Here is a 21,299-nt window from a genome sequence, read left to right as displayed (position 1 = left end):
GTAATATTGGTGTGACATTTAGTAATATACAAGAGGCAACCAGTATCGTCTTCCAGCCACGTCATTTAATTCAGACCAACAACCAGTTCAGAAATGGTTTAAGAAATGTTTCAGCACAAATTGCACAGGTTTACAATGGTCACTGAAGTTGATTTGGCAGTTGGAGGAAAACAGCACGACCCGATGAAAATGTCCCAGAAGCCTTGTGCATCTTCAGGTTCCCCAGGAAGATATCCTGCAAGACAAACCATCAGTACCAGCATTCTAGTTCCCAGTCATGTGTGCATGAACATATTCAACACTCACATTCAGTAACAGGTGTAAGCCACATCCAAGTACTTGTAGGTTCCGACACAGGGGTCGCCGAATACGGAGTTGGATACCTTGATGATACACTGGCGCTCTCCGTCACACCTGTGTGAAACAGGTAGAGGTTAACATCACAGCCAATGAGTGCCTACAGGTATATGCACACTAAAGGTTTCAGTACCTTTTTGCCATTGTGCTGGTGGTGGATGGGCTGAGGCAGTTGGTGTTTTTGAGTTGTTTATGTGGGCGCCCAATGGAACACACATCGTGTTGACGACGACCATAGTTGGCACGCTGAATATGGATCTCACCCCGATCTGAGGAAGAGAACGAAGAAAAGGATTACCAAATCTGGTTGTTTGTGTGGGCTAGTGACTAACATACGTCACTACATGAATACACCGTACAGTAGTGTTGACCAGCTTACCACATAGTAGTTGAGAATCAGAGCCTTCACATATGATGCTGCTTACTGCAAGGACAACACAGGAGTTACACCACACAAATTAAGACACACATTTTCCTGGTGAAGTGTTAGTGATGGGCACTAATAGGGAATGTTGATTTCAGGTGCATTTTAAACATGTTGGCATGAACTAAAGTATAGAAAGTTATGCGCGTCATCTTCCACCGTTACCTTGTAGTTTCACTTCCTTTTGAACAGTTGGTAAGCTGGTGAAACAGGTCGACCCGCTACACCAAATCTGTATTTCTATGCAGTTTGTGCTGTGCCATCTGTCAGATTAGCTATAGACCCTATCAATCTGTGGGAGTTGCGCTAGCTAGTTACCGTTCACTGAAACATATTCAGTGGTAAACCAGATGAAGTGTGCACAACCATCAAATAAGCTCGAGACACTTCCCTTCCATGTTCTTGCTGGCTAATTGAGCGAGATATGTACATATAACAAGGAGCAGCAGCAGCATATGAGACAAGTCGAAAAGGTTAAATGCAGATGGTCGGGGTATTCATTCAGCAGTTTTATGGCTTGGAGGAAGTAGAAGCCATTCAGGGTCCTGTTGGTTCCAGACTTGGTGCACCCGTACCATTTGTTATGGCGTATCAGAGGCCAGTATGACTTGGGTGGCTCGAGTCTGTATGTAGGGCCTTCAGACACACGTGGTGTCGAGATCCTGATGGCAGGGAGCCCAGCTTGAGTGATGTACTGGGCCGTACACACTACCCTCTGTAGCACCTTGCAGTCAGATGCCATACCTAGTGGTGATGCAGCCAGTCAAAAAGCTCTCAATGGTCCAGCTGTAGAATTGAGGATCGGAGGGCTGATACCAAATATTTCTAGCCTCCTGGTTGGGAGGGGCTCGGCCCTCCGTTTCCTGTAGTCCACAATCAGTTCCTTTGTCGTCTTGGCACCACACTTCCAGGTCCCTGACCTCCCTATAGGCTACGCTAACTAAAGTTGTTGCCGGCTACATTCTTCAATAACCACAGCTTGTAGGCTAGCTAGGGTTAGTTAGCAGGTGAGGGTGGTTTACACGTTGAGAAACCCATGCACGTATGAAGCGTTGTGGCCATAAGACGGCATTTAATAAAACGTAGTTAGCAAGCTGGTACCATAGGGGAACCAACCCATTCTATTCCTTTTCTATCTATCAGCAGAGTGCACTATTTTACAAAAGAGTAAAGTGGGTAGGAGTATTAAACAATATCCCAACATGCCACAGTCATACCGATAGTACGTTGAATCTAATTATGTATATTGGTGCCCACCACTATGTGTTACTAGCACACATTCAGAGACTGACTTGTTTCTTGCTGTTGGACACAGGAGTATTTGATGTCCAGGTACTTGTAAGTCCCGACACAGGGGTCTCCAAAAACGAAATTGGATGCCGGCACAACACACTCGCTCTTCCCACCGCATCTGTGTGTTTCAAAGACAGGTAGAGGTCATGAGTTCCTACAGGTACACACTACAGGTTCCAGTACCCTTCTACCACCTTCCTGGTGGTGGTTAACACAACAACCACAGAGTTTCTACAGGTAAACAGCACAGGTTCCAGTACCTTTCTGCCATCTTGCTGGTGGTGGATTGGCTGAGGCAGTTGGTGTCGGTGAGTTGGTTATCGGGGCGCCCAATGGAACACACATCGTGTTGACGACGACCATAGTTGGCACGCTTGATTTGAATCTTACCTCCATCTGAGGGAGATGGGGAAGAGAGACAATGAAAAGGAGAAAGGTGAGGGACAAAGGAGAGCCAAGTATGGGTCTCTATGGTGTAGGCTAGTGATGCTAATCTACAGTAGAAACTATCATAGGTGGTCAGTGAGTATACTGTTCAGCAGTGTGGACTAGCTTACCACATTGCAGTAAAGCATCAGAGCCTTCACATGTGATGCTGATTGCTGCCAGGACAAATAAACAGGAATTACACACCACTCACATTAGCTTGGTTAAGTAGTATCATCATTATTACATACAGTACCTCCATCCGTTAGTGTACAGCAAGCTGCAGCCAGCACTGAAACAACATCACACAGCTAGTTCAGCAACATCTCACAACATATGCACTTGGACCATGAAGGTAGAATTCCGCATTTGAGTTATACCTACTGGATTATAGTCAAGTTGAGCATTTGGTCTCTTATTCCAAGAATGCAATGTGACAATTATATATATTTTTTGATCAATAGAAATTGAATGTACCTCAAATCATATAACATGTACTTCATTTACTCTCAAATACAAACATTTGGTCATACATATTTAAATTCTAATCTGCATCACATACAGAGTTTGTATACTCACATGTGACCACCGTCAGTCTGAACATGCTCATGATGCCAGGTACAGGAGTGGTAGTAACAGAGAAAATGCAACTGATGATATCTAGACTAAATACACTTGGTATTTATGTTATGTGACATGTCCTAATTAAACCAGGTGTATCTATTTGTCTCCAGGTGCACCTCATTGCAATTAGGGGCCGGCGTTTGCTGGTCTATACCTGGCTATTGGGTCAGTCTAATGGAGTTAGATAGAGGACTCTAGGTGGATAAAATCCATTTTGACATGAACATTGCCATTGAGGGCTTCCAACATTTTAAAGTAGTCATCTAGGTGGGGATCTTTGTTAAGGAAGAATCACACGGGCCACATGCAGTCGCAAAACCTTTGAGCATTGCAGATATAATTTTCATGATTAGAGACAATGTATTTCCTGGTCAGTCCCTGGATGGTAGGCCAGATGCTGCTGGAAGTGGTGTTGGAGGGGCAGTAGGAGGCACTCTTTCCTCTGGTCTAAAAAATATCCCAATTCCCCAGGGCTGTGATTGGGACACTGCTCTGTGTAGGGTGCTGTCATTTGGATGGGATGTTAAAACCTCTACCGCTTCTCTCCATCATTTCCGATTTTTAAAATGTTTTACAGCGAAAACACAATATGTATTTCTATTAGCTAACCACAATAGCCAAACACACAACCGCATATTTTCACCATGTTTCCACCGCATAGGTAGCTTTCACAAAACCGACAAAATAGAGATAAAATTAGTCACTAACCAAGAAACAACTTCATCAGATGACAGTCTTATAACATGTTATACAATACATTTATGTTTTGTTCGAAAATGTGCATATTTGAGGTATAAATCATAGTTTTACAATGCAGCCACCATCAAAAATAGCACCAAAGCAACCAGAATAATTACAGAGAGCAATGTGAAATACATAAATACTCATCATAAAACATTCTTGTGAATCCAGCCAATATTTCCGATTTTTTAAGTGTTTTACAGCGAAAACACAATATAGAATTATCTTCTTTGGGATAGGGGGGCGCTGTTTTCACTTTGTAAAAAATCGTTCCCAAATTAAACTGCCTCGTACTCAATTCTTGCTCGTACAATATGCATATTATTATTACTATTGGATAGAAAACACTCTCTAGTTTCTAAAACCGTTTGAATTATATCTGTGAGTAAAACAGAACTCATTTTGCAGCCAACTTCCTGTCATGAAGTGAGTAATCTGAAATCTGGAGCTCTGTTCCAGGGTCAGTTTATTAATTTGCATGTAATCTATGGGTCTACATGCACTGCATACGCCTTCCCCTAGATGTCAGTAAGCAGTGAGAATTGGAATGGTGTGTCTAGGTAGATCTGAGGCTGTATAAAAGCTCTTGGAAACGGGTGTGCAGTCTTTTCAACGTTCGTCATGACGCAAGACAGACCTCAGGATTGCATTCTGAAAAGCTCTCGTTATAGGCGTTAGATATATCCGGCTCTGATTTTATTCGATATAGGTGTTAAAAACATCATAATGTAGTTATTTTAAACCGAGTTTCGGTATTTCATTTGTGCTGCGTTATAGTGAGTTGAACACGTCTTCGCCACATGGCTAATGTTTGCTGCTAATTCCAAAGTTGAAGACGACAATCTACAACCGAGCAACGATTCTTCTGGACAAAGGACAACCCGCACAAGATTCTGATGGAAGCTCATCAAATAGTAAGAACTATTTATAATGTTAATTCGTTGTTCTGTTGAAAAATGTTAAACTATTATTCCGCCATTAATTTCGGTGCGGTCTCGCTTTAACGCACGCTGTATGTCGTAGTAACGTTAATTTTAAAAATCTAACACTGCGGTTGCATTAAGAACTAATGTATCTTTCATTTGCTGTCCAACCTGTATTTTTTAGTCAAGTTTATGATTAGTTATTGATTAGATTAGGTGCCTCTCCCAAGATTTCTCCCGACATTTTGTTTGCAGCTTGGCTACTATTCTCATTGTATAACCACAATTTGTGCCGCTAAATATGCACATTTTCGAACAAACCATTGTGTTTGTGTAATATGATGTTATAGGACTGTCATCTGATGAAGTTTTGAGAAGGTTAGTGAAAAATTTAATATCTTTTGCTGGTTTATTCGCTATCGCTAACGTGCATGAATCAATGCTGCTGTGTGGTTGGTTATTGTAGTAAGCTAATATAATGCTATATTGTGTTTTCGCTGTAAAACACTTAAAAAATCTGAAATATTGGCTGGATTCACAAGATCTTTGTCTTTCATTTGCTGTACACTATGTATTTTTCATAAATGTTTTATGATGAGTATTTAGGTAATTCACGTTGCTCTCTGTAGTTATTCTAGTTGCTTTGGTGAGAGTTGTGATGGTGGCTGCAATGTAAAACTATGATTTATACCTGAAATATGCACATTTTTCGATCAAAACATATGCTATACAATAAATATGTTATCAGACTGTCATCTGATGAAGTTGTTTCTTGGTTAGTGACTATTTATATCTTTATTTGGTCGAATTTGTGATAGCTACCTATGCAGTAAAAAAATGGTGGAGAAAAAAAAGTTGTGTCTTTTGCTATCGTGGTTAGCTAATAGAAATACATATTGTGTCTTCCCTGTAAAACATTTTAAAAATCAGAAATGATGGCTGGATTCACAAGATGTGTATCTTTCATCTGGTGTCTTGGACTTGTGATTTCATGATATTTAGATGCTAGTATTTACTTGTGGCGCTATGCTAGGCTATGCTAGTCAGCTTTTTTACTGATGAGGGTGCTCCTGGATCCGGGATTGGGACCAACTAGAGGTTAGCGTCCCAGATAAAGCTGTCTGTTTTCTGTTTAAATTCATTGTGTAGGGCTCATTTAATATTTTTTCATATAAATACCAATCATTTCTTCTTCACCGTCAGCCCATTTTAAATATGAACTGCATAGTAATGTAAAAGTTGTATTTTTTAAAGATCCAATACGTAATATTGTACACTTCTCATAATTACGTTTTAGTCCAGAGAGTCCAGAAAAGTTATCTAGATCTTCAATGAGACATTACAGGGATCTAGCTAGCAGACTAAATATAAAACTTGAGTAATCGGCATACATGGACACCTTTGTTTCTAAGCCTTGGATTTCTAATCCTCTAATGTTGTTATTTGATATGATTTAATAGCTGACATTTCGATGGCCATAACGAATAGATATGGTGACAGCGGACACCCTTGTTTAACTTCTTTGGGCTGCAAGCCCGAAGCCGGGCACAATATGACAACAGCCACTTCAAGTGCAGGGCGCGAAATTCAAAATATATTTTTTTGAAATATTTAACTTTCACACATTAACAAGTCCAATACAGCAAATGAAAGATAAACAACTTGTGAATCCAGCCAACATGTCCGATTTTTAAAATGTTTTACAGCGAAAACACCACGTATATTTATGTTAGCTCACCACCAAATACAAAAAAGGACAGACATTTTTCACAGCACAGGTAGCATGCACAAAACCAACCTAACTAACCAAGAACCAACCAAACTAACCAAGAAACAACTTCATCAGATGACAGTCTTATAACATGTTATTCAATAAATCTATGTTTTGTTCGAAAAATGTGCATATTTGAGCTATAAATCAGTTTTACATTGCAGCTACCATCACAGCTACCGTCAGAAATAGCACCGAAGCAGCCAGAGTAATTACAGACACCAACGTGAAATACCTAAATACTCATCATAAAACATTTCTAAAAAATACATGGTGTACAGCAAATGAAAGACAGGCATCTTGTGATTCCAGCCAATATTTCCGATTTCTTAAGTGTTTTACAGCGAAAACACAATATAGCATTATATTAGCGTACCACAATAGCCAGAAACACAAGCCATTTACCAGCAGCAAAAGTTAGCGATCGTAACAAACCAGCAAAAGATATATAATTTTTGACTAACCTTGATAGGCTTCATCAGATGACAGTCCTATAACATCAGGTTATACATACACTTATGTTTTGTTCGAAAATGTGCATATTTAGAGCTGAAATCAGTGGTTATACATTGTGCTAACGTAGCATCTTTTTCCCACAACGTCCGGATATTTTTCTGACACTCACATATTCTGACCAAATAACTATTCATAAACATTACTAAAAAATACATGTTGTATAGGAAATGATAGATACACTAGTTCTTAATGCAATCGCCGTGTTAGAATTCTAAAAATAACTTCATTACGACATGCAGTTTACGTTATGGCGAGAGCGTGCCCAAAATCTGGGCGCAAACTACTAGTTCACATGTTCGACAGATATATGAAACAGCATCATAAAATGGGTCCTACTTTTGATGATCTTCCATCAGAATGTTGTACAAGGGGTCCTTTGTCCAGAAGAATTGTTGTTTGGATTTAGAATGTCCTCTTCTCCAGCCAATTAGCACGGAAAGCTAGCAAAGTGGCGCAAAGCTCTCCTTCCTGAACAAACGCAGACAAAGCACAAACGCAGACAACGTCCCGAAAAAATTTCAATAATCTAATAAAACTATATTGAAAAAACATACTTTACGATGATATTGTCACATGTATCAAATAAAATCAAAGCCGGAGATATTACTCGTCTATAACGACAGGTTTACAGAAGGCAATACCAGGTCCCTTCTCGCACGTTCCAGAAAACAGGAAATTGGGGTCACGTCATGCCAAGAGCTTTTATTCGGACTCAGATCATGTTATACACTCCATTTCTTCTTTCACTGCCTGTTGACATCTAGTGGAAGGCGTATGAAGTGCATGTATACTAATAAATATCAAGCACATTTATAGGCAGGCCCTAGAACAGAGCATCGATTTCAGATTCTCCAATTCCTGTCAGGAAGTTTGCTGCAAAATGAGTTCTGTTTTACTCACAGATATAATTCAAACGGTTTTAGAAACTAGAGAGTGTTTTCTATCCAATAGTAATAATAATATGCATATTGTACGAGCAAGAATTGAGTATGAGGCCGTTTGAAATGGGCACCTTTTATCCAGGCTACTCAATACTGCCCCTGCAGCCCAAAGAGGATATGTCGGACGGTAGCGTCCCACCTGGCCAACATCCAGTGAAAATGCAGAGCACCAAATTCAAATACATTACCATAAAAATTTAACTTTCATGAAATCACACATTCAATATACCAAATTAAAGATACACTTGTTGTGAATCCAGCCAACGTCTCAGATTTTAAAAATGCTTTACGGCGAAAGCAAACAATGCTATTATCTGAGGATAGCACCCAGGCTGATGCATGGTCCTAGGGCTCAGGTCCTCCGAGAGATAGGACACAGGACACCGGGGCACCGGGACACAGGACACCGGATAAGACAGGAGAAGTACTCCAGATATAACCAACTGACCCTAGCCCCCTGACACATAAACTACTGCAGCATAAATACTGGAGGCTGAGACAGGAGGGGTCAGGAGACACTGTGGCCCCATCCGATGATACCCCCGGACAGGGCCAAACAGGAAGGATATAACCCCACCCACTTTGCCAAAGCACAGCCCCCGCACCACTAGAGGGATATCTTCAACCACCAACTTACAATCCTGAGACAAGGCCGAGTATAGCCCACAAAGATCTCCACCACAGCACAAACCAAGGGGGGGGGGCGCCAACCCAGACAGGAAGATCACGTCAGTTATTCAACCCACGCAAGTGACGCACCCCTCCTAGGGACGGCATGAAAGAGCACCTGTAAGCCAGTGACTCAGCCCCTGTAATAGGGTTAGAGGCAGAGAATCCCAGTGGAGAGAGGGGAACCGGCCAGGCAGAGACAGCAAGGGCGGTTCGTTGCTCCAGAGCCTTTCCGTTCACCTTCACACTCCTGGGCCAGACTACACTCAATCATATGACCTACTGAAGAGATAAGTCTTCAGTAAAGACTTAAAGGTTGAGACCGAGTCTGCGTCTCTCACATGGGTAGGCAGACCATTCCATAAAAATGGAGATCTATAGGAGAAAGCCCTGCCTCCAGCTGTTTGCTTAGACATTCTAGGGACAATTAGGAGGCCTGCGTCTTGTGACAGTAGCGTACGTGTAGGTATGTACGGCAGGACCAACTCGGAAAGATAGGTAGGAGCAAGCCCATGTAACGCTTTATAGGTTAACAGTAAAACCTTGAAATCAGCCCTTGCCTTAACAGGAAGCCAGTGTAGGGAAGCTAGCGCTGGAGTAATATGATCAAATTTCTTGGTTCTAGTCAGGATTCTAGCAGCCGTATTTACTACTAACTGAAATGTATTTAGTGCTTTATCCGGGTAGCCGGAAAGTAAAGCATTGCAGTAGTCTAACCTAGAAGTAACAAAAGCATGGATTAATTTTTCAGCATCATTTTTGGACAGAAGATTTATGATTTTTGCTATGTTACGAAGATGGAAAAAAGCTGTCCTTGAAACATTCTTGATATGTTCATCAAAAGAGAGATCAGGGTCCAGAGTAACGCCGAGGTCCTTCACAGTTTTATTTGAGACGACTTTACAACCATCAAGATTAATTGTCAGATTTAACGGAAGATCTCTTTGTTTCTTGGGACCTAGAACAAGCATCTCTGTTTTGTCCGAGTTTAAAAGTAGAAAGTTTTCAGCCATCCACTTCCTTATGTCTGAAACACAGGCTTCTAGCGAGGGCAATATTGGGGCTTCACCATGTTTCATTGAAATGTACAGCTGTGTGTCATCCGCATAGCAGTGAAAGTTAACATTATGTTTTCGAATGACATCCCCAAGAGGTAAAATATATAGTGAAAACAATAGTGGTCCTAAAACGGAACCTTGAGGAACACCGAAATGTACAGTTGATTTGTCAGAGGACAAACCATTCACAGAGACAAACTGCTATCTTTCCGACAGATAAGATCTAAACCAGGCCAGAACTTGTCCGTGTAGACCAATTTGGGTTTCCAATCTCTCCAAAAGAATGTGGTGATCGATGGTATCAAAGGCAGCACTAAGGTCTAGTAGCACGAGGACAGATGCAGAGCCTCGGTCTGACGCCATTAAAAGTTCATTTACCACCTTCACAAGTGCAGTCTCAGTGCTATGATGGGGTCTAAAACCAGACTGAAGCATTTCGTATACATTGTTTGTCTTCAGGAAGGCAGTGAGTTGCTGCGCAACAGCTTTTTCTAAACATTTTGAAAGGAATGGAAGATGCGATATAGGCCGATAGTTTTTTATATTTTCTGGGTCAAGGTTTGGCTTTTTCAAGACTGGCTTTATTACTGCCACTTTTAGTGAGTTTGGTACACATCCGGTGGATAGAGAGCATTTATTATGTTCAACATAGGAGGGCCAAGCACATGAAGCAGCTCTTTCAGTAGTTTAGTTGGAATAGGATCCAGTATGCAGCTTGAAGGTTTAGAGGCCATGATTATTTTCATCATTGTGTCAAGAGATATAGTACTAAAACACTTAAGTGTCTCTCTTGATCCTAGGTCCTGGCTGAGTTGTGCAGACTCAGGACAGCTAAGCTTTGGAGGAATATGCAGATTTAAAGAGGAGTCCATAATTTGCTTTCTAATGATCATGATCTTTTCCTCAAAGAAGTTGATTAATTTATTACTGCTGAAGTGAAAGCCATCCTCACTTGGGGAATGCTGCTTTTTAGTTAGCTTTGCAACAGTATCAAAAATACATTTTGGATTGTTCTTATTTTCCTCAATTAAGTTGGAAAAATAGGATGATCGAGCAGCAGTGAGGGCTCTTCGATACTGCACGGTACTGTCTTTCCAAGCTAGTCGGAAGACTTCCAGTTTGGTGTGGCGCCATTTCCGTTCCAATTTTCTGGAAGGTTGCTTCAGAGCTCGGGTATTTTCTGTATACCAGGGAGCTAGTTTCTTATGACAAATGTTTTTAGTTTTTAGGGGTGCAACTGCACTAGGGTATTGCGCAAGGTTACATTGAGTTCCTCAGTTAGGTGGTTAACTGATTTTTGTCCTCTGACGTCCTTGGGTAGGCAGAAGGAGTCTGGAATGGCATCAAGGAATCTTTGTGTTGTCTGAGAATTTATAGCACAACTTTTGATGCTCCTTGGTTGGGGTCTGAGCAGATTATTTGTTGCGATTGCAAACGTAATAAAATGATGGTCCGATAGTCCAGGATTATGAGGAAAAACATTAAGATCTACAACATTTATTCCATGGGACAAAACTAGGTCCAGAATATGACTGTGGCAGTGAGTAGGTCCAGAGACATGTTGGACAAAACCCACTGAGTCGACGATGGCTCCAAAAGCCTTTTGGAGTGGGTCTGTGGACTTTTCCATATGAATATTAAAATCACCAAAAATTGGAATATTATCTACTATGACTACAAGGTCCGATAGGAATTCAGGGAACTCAGTGAACTCAGTGAGGAACGCTGTATATGGCCCAGGAGGCCTGTAAACAGTAGCTATAAAAAGTGATTGAGTAGGCTGCATAGATTTCATGACTAGAAGCTCAAAAGACGAAAACGTCATTTTTTTTTTTGTAAATTGAAATTTGCTATCGTAAATGTTAGCAACACCTCCGCCTTTGCGGGATGCACGGGGGATATGGTCACTAGTGTAACCAGGAGGTGAGGCCTCATTTAACACAGTAAATTCATCAGGCTTAAGCCATGTTTCAGTCAGGCCAATCACATCAAGATTATGATCAGTGATTAGTTCATTGACTATAACTGCCTTTGAAGTGAGGGATCTAACATTAACTTCTTATGGCTGCAAGGGGCAGTATTGAGTAGCCAGTTAAATTGTGCCCATTTCAAACGGCCTCGTACTCAATTCTTGCTCGTACAATATGCATATTATTATTACTATTGGATAGAAAACACTCTCTAGTTTCTAAAACCGTTTGAATTATTTCTCTGAGTGAAACAGAACTCATTCTGCAGCACTTTTCCTGACCAGGAAGTGGAACGTCTGAAATCGATGCTCTGTTCTTCTTCATGCCTATACATGGGCACAAGACCTATTAGTATACATACACGTCATACACCTTCCTCTGGTTGTCAAGAGGCTGTGAGAGAAGAAATGAGGTGATTATCTCGATCTGAGTTGGAACACATCATCTTGGAATCTCGTGTCCACCATTTTCGGTACTCTGAATAGCGCGAGCTGGACAGTGTGATTGCCTTTTGTTTAGCTTCCGTTATAGGCGACTACAATCTCCGGCTTTGATTTTATTTGATACATGTCACCATATCATCGTAAAGTATGTTTTTTCAATATGGTTTCATCAGATTATTGACATTTTTTCGGGAGTTTTGCTGTGTTCCGTTCTCTTCCGTTTGTTGACATGGAGAGTGTCGTGGCACCCGGCTAACGCGCTTGCTAAATGAAGAGGGAAAGTGTCCGTTCTGAATCCAAACAACGACTGTTCTGGACAAAGGACACCTTGTCCAACATTCTGATGAAAGATCAGCAAAAGTAAGACCCATTTAATGATGTTATTTCATATATCTGCCGTAGTCGCCGGCGCCCAAGTGTTTCTGGCTATTGTGCTAAGCTAATATAACGCTACATTTTGTTTTCGCTGTAAAACAGTTGATAAATCGGAAATATTGTCTGGAATCACAAGATGCCTGTCTTTCAATTGCTGTACACTATGTATTTTTCAGAAATGTTTTATGATGAGTATTTAGTTATTTGGCGTTGGTGTCTGTAATTTTTCTGTCTGCTTTCGGTGCAATTTCTGACTGTAGCTGCAATGTAAACTATGATTTATACCTGAAATATGCACATTTTTCTAACAAAACATATGCTATACAATAAATATGTTATCAGACTGTCATCTGATGAATTTGTTTCTTGGTTAGTGGCTATTTATATCTTTATTTGGTCGAATTTGTGATAGACACTGATGGAGTAAATAACTGGTGGAGTAATGAAAAATGGTGTCTTTTGCTAACGTGGTTAGCTAATAGATTTACATATTGTGTCTTCCCTGTAAAACATTTTAAAAATCGGACATGTTGGCTTGATTCACAAGATGTGTACCTTTCATATGCTGTATTGGACTTGTTAATGTGTGAAAGTTAAATATTTTTAAAAAATATCTTTTGAATTTCGCGCCCTGCACTTTGAGCTGGATGTTGTCATAAGTGTACCGGTGCCGGGCTGCCGCCATAAAAGGTTAACTCTTCTTGACAATTCAAAACTCTCTGAGAAATAGCCGCTATATACTATTTTACACCTGGGGTTGCTATCCAGTACTTTTACCCATTTCTAAGAGAATCACCGAAATTGTAAACATCCAGGCATTTTATATATACATTTGTAGTCCGTTAATGCCTGTAGACCCTGAAGGCCAGGCAGGCCAGGCAGCACGCTGTTAGCTAACCTGCCAGCTTAGTGGAGTCTGCCACTAGCATAGTCAGTGTAGTCAGCTCAGCTATCCCCATTGAGACGGGTGTCTGTGCCTCGACCTAGGTTGGGCAAAACTAAACATGGCGGTGTTCGCCTTAGCAATCTCACTAGGATAAAGACCTCCTCCATTCCTGCCATTATTGAAAGAGATCGTGATACCTCACATCTCAAAATAGGGCTACTTAACCTGTTTGGCGTGCAAGCCCGACGTCGGTACACTTATGACAACAGCCAGCTCAAAGTGCAGGGCGCGAAATTCAAAAGTAATTTTTTTAAAATATTTAACTTTCACACATTAACAAGTCCAATACAGCATATGAAAGGTACACATCTTGTGAATCAAGCCAACATGTCCGATTTTTAAAATGTTTTACAGGGAAGACACAATATGTAAATCTATTAGCTAACCACGTTAGCAAAAGACACCATTTTTCATTACTCCACCAGTTATTTACTCCATCAGTGTCTATCACAAATTCGACCAAATAAAGATATAAATAGCCACTAACCAAGAAACAAATTCATCAGATGACAGTCTGATAACATATTTATTGTATAGCATATGTTTTGTTAGAAAAATGTGCATATTTCAGGTATAAATCATAGTTTACATTGCAGCTACAGTCAGAAATTGCACCGAAAGCAGACAGAAAAATTACAGACACCAACGCCAAATAACTAAATACTCATCATAAAACATTTCTGAAAAATACATAGTGTACAGCAATTGAAAGACAGGCATCTTGTGATTCCAAACAATATTTCCGATTTATTAAATGTTTTACAGCAAAAACAAAATGTAGCGCTATATTTGCGTAGCCACAATAGCCATAAAAACTTGGGCGCCCACGACCAGTTCACATGCACGACAGATATATGAAATAACATCATAAATTGGGTCTTACTTTTGCTGATCTTTCATCAGAATGTTGAACAAGGTGTCCTCTGTCCAGATGAGTCGTTGTTTGGATTCAGAATGGCAAATTTCCCTCTTCACTTAGCATTGGCACTAGCCGAGTGGCACAAATCTCTCCAACGTAAACACAGTCAGAGGACGGAACACGGCAAAACTCCCGAAAAAATGTCAATAATCTGATTAAACTATATTGAAAAAACATACATTACGATGATATGGTCACATGTATCAAAAAAAATCAGAGCCGGGGATAGTTGTCGTCCGTTACGGCAGCAAAACAGAAGTCAATCCCACTTCCTTGTCGCGCGCTTCAGAGTACCGGAAGTGGACGGTCACGTCAAAGAAATAGCTTTTATTCCACCTCAGACCAAGATGAACACAAAATTTCTTCTCTCACATCCTCTTGACACCAAGAGGAAGGCGTATGGAGTGTAAGTAGACTCCTAAGTGTCATGACCATGTATAGGCATCAAGTTGAACAGAGCATATATTTCTGACATTGCACTTCCTGGTCAGGGAAAGTGCTGCCAAATTAGTTCTGTTTCACTCAGAGAAATAATTCCAACGGTTTTAGAAACTAGAGAGTGTTTTCTATCCAAAAAGAATAATAATATCCATATTGTACGAGCAAGAATTGAGTACGAGGCCGTTTGAAATGGGCACGATTTCACTGGCTACTCAACACTTTCCCTTGCAGCCATAAGAAGTTAAACAAGGGTGTACACTGTCACCATATCTATTCGTTATGGCCATCGAAATGCCAGCTATTAAATCATATCAAATAACAACATTAGAGGATTAGAAATCCAAGGCTTAAAAACAAAGGTGTCCATGTATGCCGATTTACTCAAGTTTTATATTTAGTTTGCTAGCTAGATCCCTGTAATGTCTCATTGAAGATCTAGATAACTTTTCTGGACTCTCTGGACTAAAACCTAATTATTAGAAGTGTACAATATTACGGATCTTTAAAAAATACAACTTTTACATTACTATGCAGTTCATATTTAAAATGGGCTGACGGTGAAGTAGAAATGATTGGTATTCATATGAAAAAATATTAAATGAGCCCTACACAATGAATTTAAACAGAAAACAGACAGCTTTATCTGGGACGCTAAACCAGACAAGATACAGTGTGCCTATCTATATTTATCCATTTCTGTATTTGTATTTAAACAGGTAAGTTGTCTGAGAACACATACTCATTTACAGCAACAACCTGGGGAATAGTTACAGGGGAGAAGAGGGGGGATGAATGAGCCAATTCTAAACCGGGGATGATTAGGTGGCCATGATGGTATGAAGGACAGATTGGGAATTTAGCCAGGACACTGTGGTTAACACCCCTACTCTTGCGATCAGTGCCATGGGATCTTTAGTGACCACAGAGAGTCAGGACACCCATGTAACGTCCCATCCAAAAGACGGCACCCTACTGCCTTTGGTCATTGGGATATGTTTTAGACAAGAGGAAAGGGTGCCTCCTACTGACCCTCCAACACCACTTGCAGAAGCATCTGTTCTCCCATCCAGGGACTTACCAGGACCAACCCTGCTTAGCTTAGCTTCAGAAGCAAACCAGCAGTGGGATGATGGGTGGTATGCAGGTCTAGCTGGCTATATAATGAATATGAATTGGGTGTTGTGAGATTATTAAATATAAAAGCACTAAACATCTCTAAAATCTTCACTTTGTCAAAAGATTTATTTGAACCCTAAATGGTCCTCAAGTAAAATACTAAGAAAAGTTAATCCACTGTTTAAATAGCGCTTTTGCCTGTGTACAGATTTTGATGTCTCATTTTTGATTGATTGCAAATGATACCTTTTTCTAAGTATCTTTTTCAAACAAGCATTGCAGAGCTGGCTACAATTTAAATTTCATCCACCTGAAAAGATAGAACAAATATTAATGCTGAATTTAAATGTGCTGGTTGATAAAATACCTGTATTTATGGGAAACAGTTTGAAAAGGGTATTTTGTTATTAAATTATATTGTAAATTGGAATGGGTGAGTTGTCTTTTATAGAGTTATCAGAAATATATGGAAAGGTCTGCTCAGTCCAAGATTATAACCAATTGATTACAGCATTACACCAAAAATGGAGGCAGGTGGCAGCAGAAGGAGGTAGGGAAGTGGTCTGTCTGCCCAATTTAACAGGATCAAAACGTGCAGCGGAATAAAAATAGCATAAATAGGAATGTATACCAGTTTCATTTGAGGACCAGGATGTTATGTGCCATACAGATTGCAAAATTGTTGGGAAGAGATTCCTCTCGATGATTCAAGACTTGTGCTTTTCAGCTAATGCAGATTTCGTAGTGAGAATACAGAATCAATTGACCATTTATTTTAGTATTGCCCTCAAGTAGGTTCTCAGGAATAGTTGAAAATGCAAAACATTGATCTAAAATTGACCCTAGATATACTGTTGGAGATCAATTACTAATACTATTAACGTTTTTCCAACAGTCTGTAGAGTCTATTCAATAGAAATGGTATGTTAATCACAGCATAGTTGAAATATGCTGCGTAGAAATCCAAAGTGTGGCCAGCAGAGACAGGTGGGATGGGCTAAGGGAAGCTGAGGGTTGGGATGTGGAATTGGAGACAAGTGGGGGTGAAGTTGCTGGGCAAAGGATAGAATGAGATGTAAAATACATTCCAGATAAAACCAATACATTTGAATGACACTGAGGGGCTGTGTTGATACAGTTAAGGCTTATGCCATGCAGGTGTTTGTACAAATGAATCCTCAGATGGACATGGTGCCATACATGCACTCAAACATTGTTGGCCTGGCTGTTTTTCATGGTTGTTTCTCTTATTTGGTGGTGCATAGGGCAGGGAATAGAATTATTTTATTTCTCAGGGTGGAATGTGATGGTTGAGGGCCAGCTCTTGGATGGCTGTATCAGTCAGGTCCCCCTTTGACATTGTGGGAGATTTGTCGACGTGCCTGTGACCCTGTGTGTCTCTGGATAAGAAGCTGTTAGACTAATGTGATGTAGTTGGGCAGCTTCTCTGGAAGTATGTTTAGTAAGAGAAGAAATAGTCTAGCTGAATTTACACAGTAACAATTGGTTCATGATCCAACCACTTAACTATCCATGTTTGTAGGGTCTACACATTGTATAAACATTTCTCACCCATCCAGGTCTGCTTTGTGACCAGCTTAGCTGGTGATTAATACAAATTAGGACCATTAAGGCTGCTGATGGCATAAGTACTACCCGTCAGTGATTTGAGAGGCAGGTTCAATTGATTTAAAAATTGTTTGACCATCCAGATCACACCGCCTGAGGTGGTCAGGAAAGAGATCACAATGAGTATTAAACTTGTCTACAACTGCCTAAAGGTGGGCACAGATTACAGACATCAAGACAAAGGCACGTTAGCCCCAGGTACAAATGAGACCGGTGAACACCGTGTAAGAGAGAAAACCGGACACATGGTCAGTAATATTGGTGTGACATTTAGTAATATACAAGAGGCAACCAGTATCGTCTTCCAGCCACGTCATTTAATTCAGACCAACAACCAGTTCAGAAATGGTTTAAGAAATGTTTCAGCACAAAATGCACAGGTTTACATTGGTCACTGAAGTAGATTTGGCGGTTGGAGGAAAACAGCACGACCCGATGTAAATGTCCCAGAAGCCTTGTGCATCTTCAGGTTCCCCAGGAAGATATCCTGCAAGACAAACCATCAGTACCAGCATTCTAGTTCCCAGTCATGTGTGCATGAACATATTCAACACTCACATTCAGTAACAGGTGTAAGCCACATCCAAGTACTTGTAGGTTCCGACACAGGGGTTGCCGAATACGGAGTTGGATACCTTGATGATACACTGGCGCTCTCCGTCACACCTGTGTGAAACAGGTAGAGGTTAACATCACAGCAAATGAGTGCCTACAGGTATATGCACACTAAAGGTTTCAGTACCTTTTTGCCATTGTGCTGGTGGTGGATGGGCTGAGGCAGTTGGTGTTTTTGAGTTGTTTATGTGGGCGCCCAATGGAACACACATCGTGTTGACGACGACCATAGTTGGCACGCTGAATATGGATCTCACCCCGATCTGAGGAAGAGAACGAAGAAAAGGATTACCAAATCTGGTTGTTTGTGTGGGCTAGTGACTAACATACGTCACCACATGAATACACCGTACGGTAGTGTTGACCAGCTTACCACATAGTAGTTGAGAATCAGAGCCTTCACATATGATGCTGCTTACTGCAAGGACAACACAGGAGTTACACCACACAAATTAAGACACACATTTTCCTGGTGAAGTGTTAGTGATGGGCACTAATAGGGAATGTTGATTTCAGGTGCATTTTAAACATGTTGGCATGAACTAAAGTATAGAAAGTTATGCGCGTCATCTTCCACCGTTACCTTGTAGTTTCACTTCCTTTTGAACAGTTGGTAAGCTGGTGAAACAGGTCGACCCGCTACACCAAATCTGTATTTCTATGCAGTTTGTGCTGTGCCATCTGTCAGATTAGCTATAGACCCTACCAATCTGTGGGAGTTGCGCTAGCTAGTTACCGTTCACTGAAACATATTCAGTGGTAAACCAGATGAAGTGTGCACAACCATCAAATAAGCTCGAGACACTTCCCTTCCATGTTCTTGCTGGCTAATTGAGCGAGATATGTACATGTAACAAGGAGCAGCAGCAGCATATGAGACAAGTCGAAAAGGTTACTGCAAAAAGGGTCAATGCAGATGGTCAGGGTAGTCATTCAGCAGTTTTATGGCTTGGGGGAAGTGGAAGCCATTCAGGGTCCTGTTGGTTCCAGACTTGGTGCACCCGTACCATTTGTTATGGAGTAGCAGAGACCAGTATGACTTGGGTGGCTCGAGTCTGTATGTAGGGCCTTCAGACACACGTGGTGTCGAGATCCTGATGGCAAGGAGCCCAGCCTGAGTGATGTACTGGGCCGTACACACTACCCTCTGTAGCACCTTGCAGTCAGATGCCATACCTAGTGGTGATGCAGCCAGTCAAAAAGCTCTCAATGGTGCAGCTGTAGAATTGAGGATCGGAGGGCTGATCCCAAATATTTCTAGCCTCCTGGTTGGGAGGGGCTCGGCCCTCCGTTTCCTGTAGTCCACAATCAGTTCCTTTGTCGTCTTGGCACCACACTTCCAGGTCCCTGACCTCCCTATAGGCTACGCTAACTAAAGTTGTTGCCGGCTACATTTTTCAATAACCACAGCTTGTTGGCTAGCTAGGGTTAGTTAGCAGGTGAGGGTGGTTTACACGTTGAGAAACCCATGCACGTATGAAGCGTTGTGGCCATAAGACGGCATTTAATAAAACGTAGTTAGCAAGCTGGTACCATAGGGGAACCAACCCATTCTATTCCTTTTCTAGCTATCAGCAGAGTGCACTCTTTTACAAAAGAGTAAAGTGGGTAGGAGTATTAAACAATATCCCAACATGCCACAGTCATACCGATAGTACGTTGAATCTAATTATGTATATTGGTGCCCACCACTAAGTGTTATTAGCACACATTCAGAGACTGACTTGTTTCTTGCTGTTGGACACAGGAGTATTTGATGTCCAGGTACTTGTAAGTCCCGACACAGGGGTCTCCAAAAACGAAATTGGATGCCGGCACAACACTCGCTCTTCCCACCGCATCTTTGTGTTTCAAAGACAGGTAGAGGTCATGAGTTCCTTTCTGTCATCTTGCTGGTTAACACTAGTCAAGGAGTTCCTACAGGTAAACACAGGTTCCAGTACCTTTCTGCCATCTTGCTGGTGGTGGATTGGCTGAGGCAGTTGGTGTCGGTGAGTTGGTTATCGGGGCGCCCAATGGAACACACATCGTGTTGACGACGACCATAGTTGGCACGCTTGATTTGAATCTTACCTCCATCTGAGGGAGATGGGGAAGAGACAATGAAAAGGAGAAAGGTGAGGGACAAAGGAGAGCCAAGTCTGGGTCTCTATGGTGTGGGCTAGTGATGCTAATCTACAGTAGAAACTAGCATAGGTGGTCGGTGAGTATACTGTAGGGTTGACTAGCTTACCACATTGCAGTAAAGCATCAGAGCCTTCACATGTGATGCTGATTGCTGCCAGGACAAATAAACAGGAATTACACACCACTCACATTAGCTTGGTTAAGTAGTATCATCATTATTACATACAGTACCTCCATCCGTTAGTGTACAGCAAGCTGCAGCCAGCACTGAAACAACATCACACAGCTAGTTCAGCAACATCTCACAACATATGCACTTGGACCATGAAGCTAGAATTCAGCATTGGTCTCTATACTAATACATTTCAGTTATACTAAGTGTATTATAGTCAAGTTGAGCATTTGGTCTCTTATTCCAGGCACAAAATGTGACATTTGTTATATGACTTTGTTTTGAATATTTTTTTGCCCAATAGGAACTGAATGTCCCTCAAATCATATGACATTCTTCTATTACTAACATTTGATCGTATATATTTAAATTCTAATCTGCATCAGATACAGATTTTGTATACTCACATGTGACCACCGTCAGTCTGAACATGCGCATGATTCCAGGTACAGGAGTGGTAGTAACAGAGAAAATGCAACTGATGATAACAAGACCCAATACACCTGGTATTTATGTTATGTGACATGTCTTATTTAACCCAGGTGTATCTCTTTGTCTCCAGGTGCACCTCATTGCAATTAGGGGCCGGCGTTTGCTGGTCTATACCTGGCTATTGAGTCAGTCTCATGGAGTTAGATAGAGGACTCTAGATGGATGAAATCCATTTTGACATGAACACTGCCATTGAGGGCTTCCAACATTTTAAAGTAGCCATCTAGGTGGTGCTTCTTCGTTAAGGAAGAATTACATGGGCCACGTTCAGTCAAAAAACCTTGGATAATTGCAGATATACATTTCATGAA

General features: G+C 41.1%; 1 protein-coding gene and 1 pseudogene across 1 annotated transcript; both read right to left on the bottom strand.

The window, feature by feature from the left end:
• Positions 1-308: 308 nt before the first annotated feature.
• On the bottom strand, positions 309-3,110 carry LOC120064670 (L-rhamnose-binding lectin CSL3-like). The gene is made up of 8 exons (XM_039015294.1): positions 3,080-3,110; positions 2,757-2,792; positions 2,632-2,676; positions 2,335-2,470; positions 2,074-2,192; positions 737-781; positions 491-626; positions 309-414 (listed from the first exon to the last, which is right to left on the bottom strand). The coding sequence occupies exons 1-8, from the start codon at positions 3,108-3,110 to the stop codon at positions 309-311; spliced, it is 654 nt and encodes a 217-aa protein (XP_038871222.1).
• A 15,032-nt stretch (positions 3,111-18,142) lies between these two features.
• LOC120064669 lies at positions 18,143-20,934 on the bottom strand (annotated as a pseudogene).
• Positions 20,935-21,299: the final 365 nt, after the last annotated feature.

The sequence above is a fragment of the Salvelinus namaycush genome, chromosome 20 (assembly GCF_016432855.1).
Source record: "Salvelinus namaycush isolate Seneca chromosome 20, SaNama_1.0, whole genome shotgun sequence".
Taxonomy (NCBI): domain Eukaryota; kingdom Metazoa; phylum Chordata; class Actinopteri; order Salmoniformes; family Salmonidae; genus Salvelinus; species Salvelinus namaycush.
This window is presented reverse-complemented; position numbering and strand designations above follow the sequence as displayed.

Excerpts from the sequence above, each read along its gene's own strand:
- LOC120064670 (XM_039015294.1), bottom strand. The coding sequence starts at position 3,110 with ATGAGCATGTTCAGACTGACGGTGGTCACAT. Across the intron at positions 2,793-3,079 it reads CAGACTGACGGTGGTCACAT|TGCTGGCTGCAGCTTGCTGT; the intron begins GTGAGTATACAA and ends ATGTTGTTTCAG. Across the intron at positions 2,677-2,756 it reads CTGTACACTAACGGATGGAG|CAATCAGCATCACATGTGAA; the intron begins GTACTGTATGTA and ends TTGTCCTGGCAG.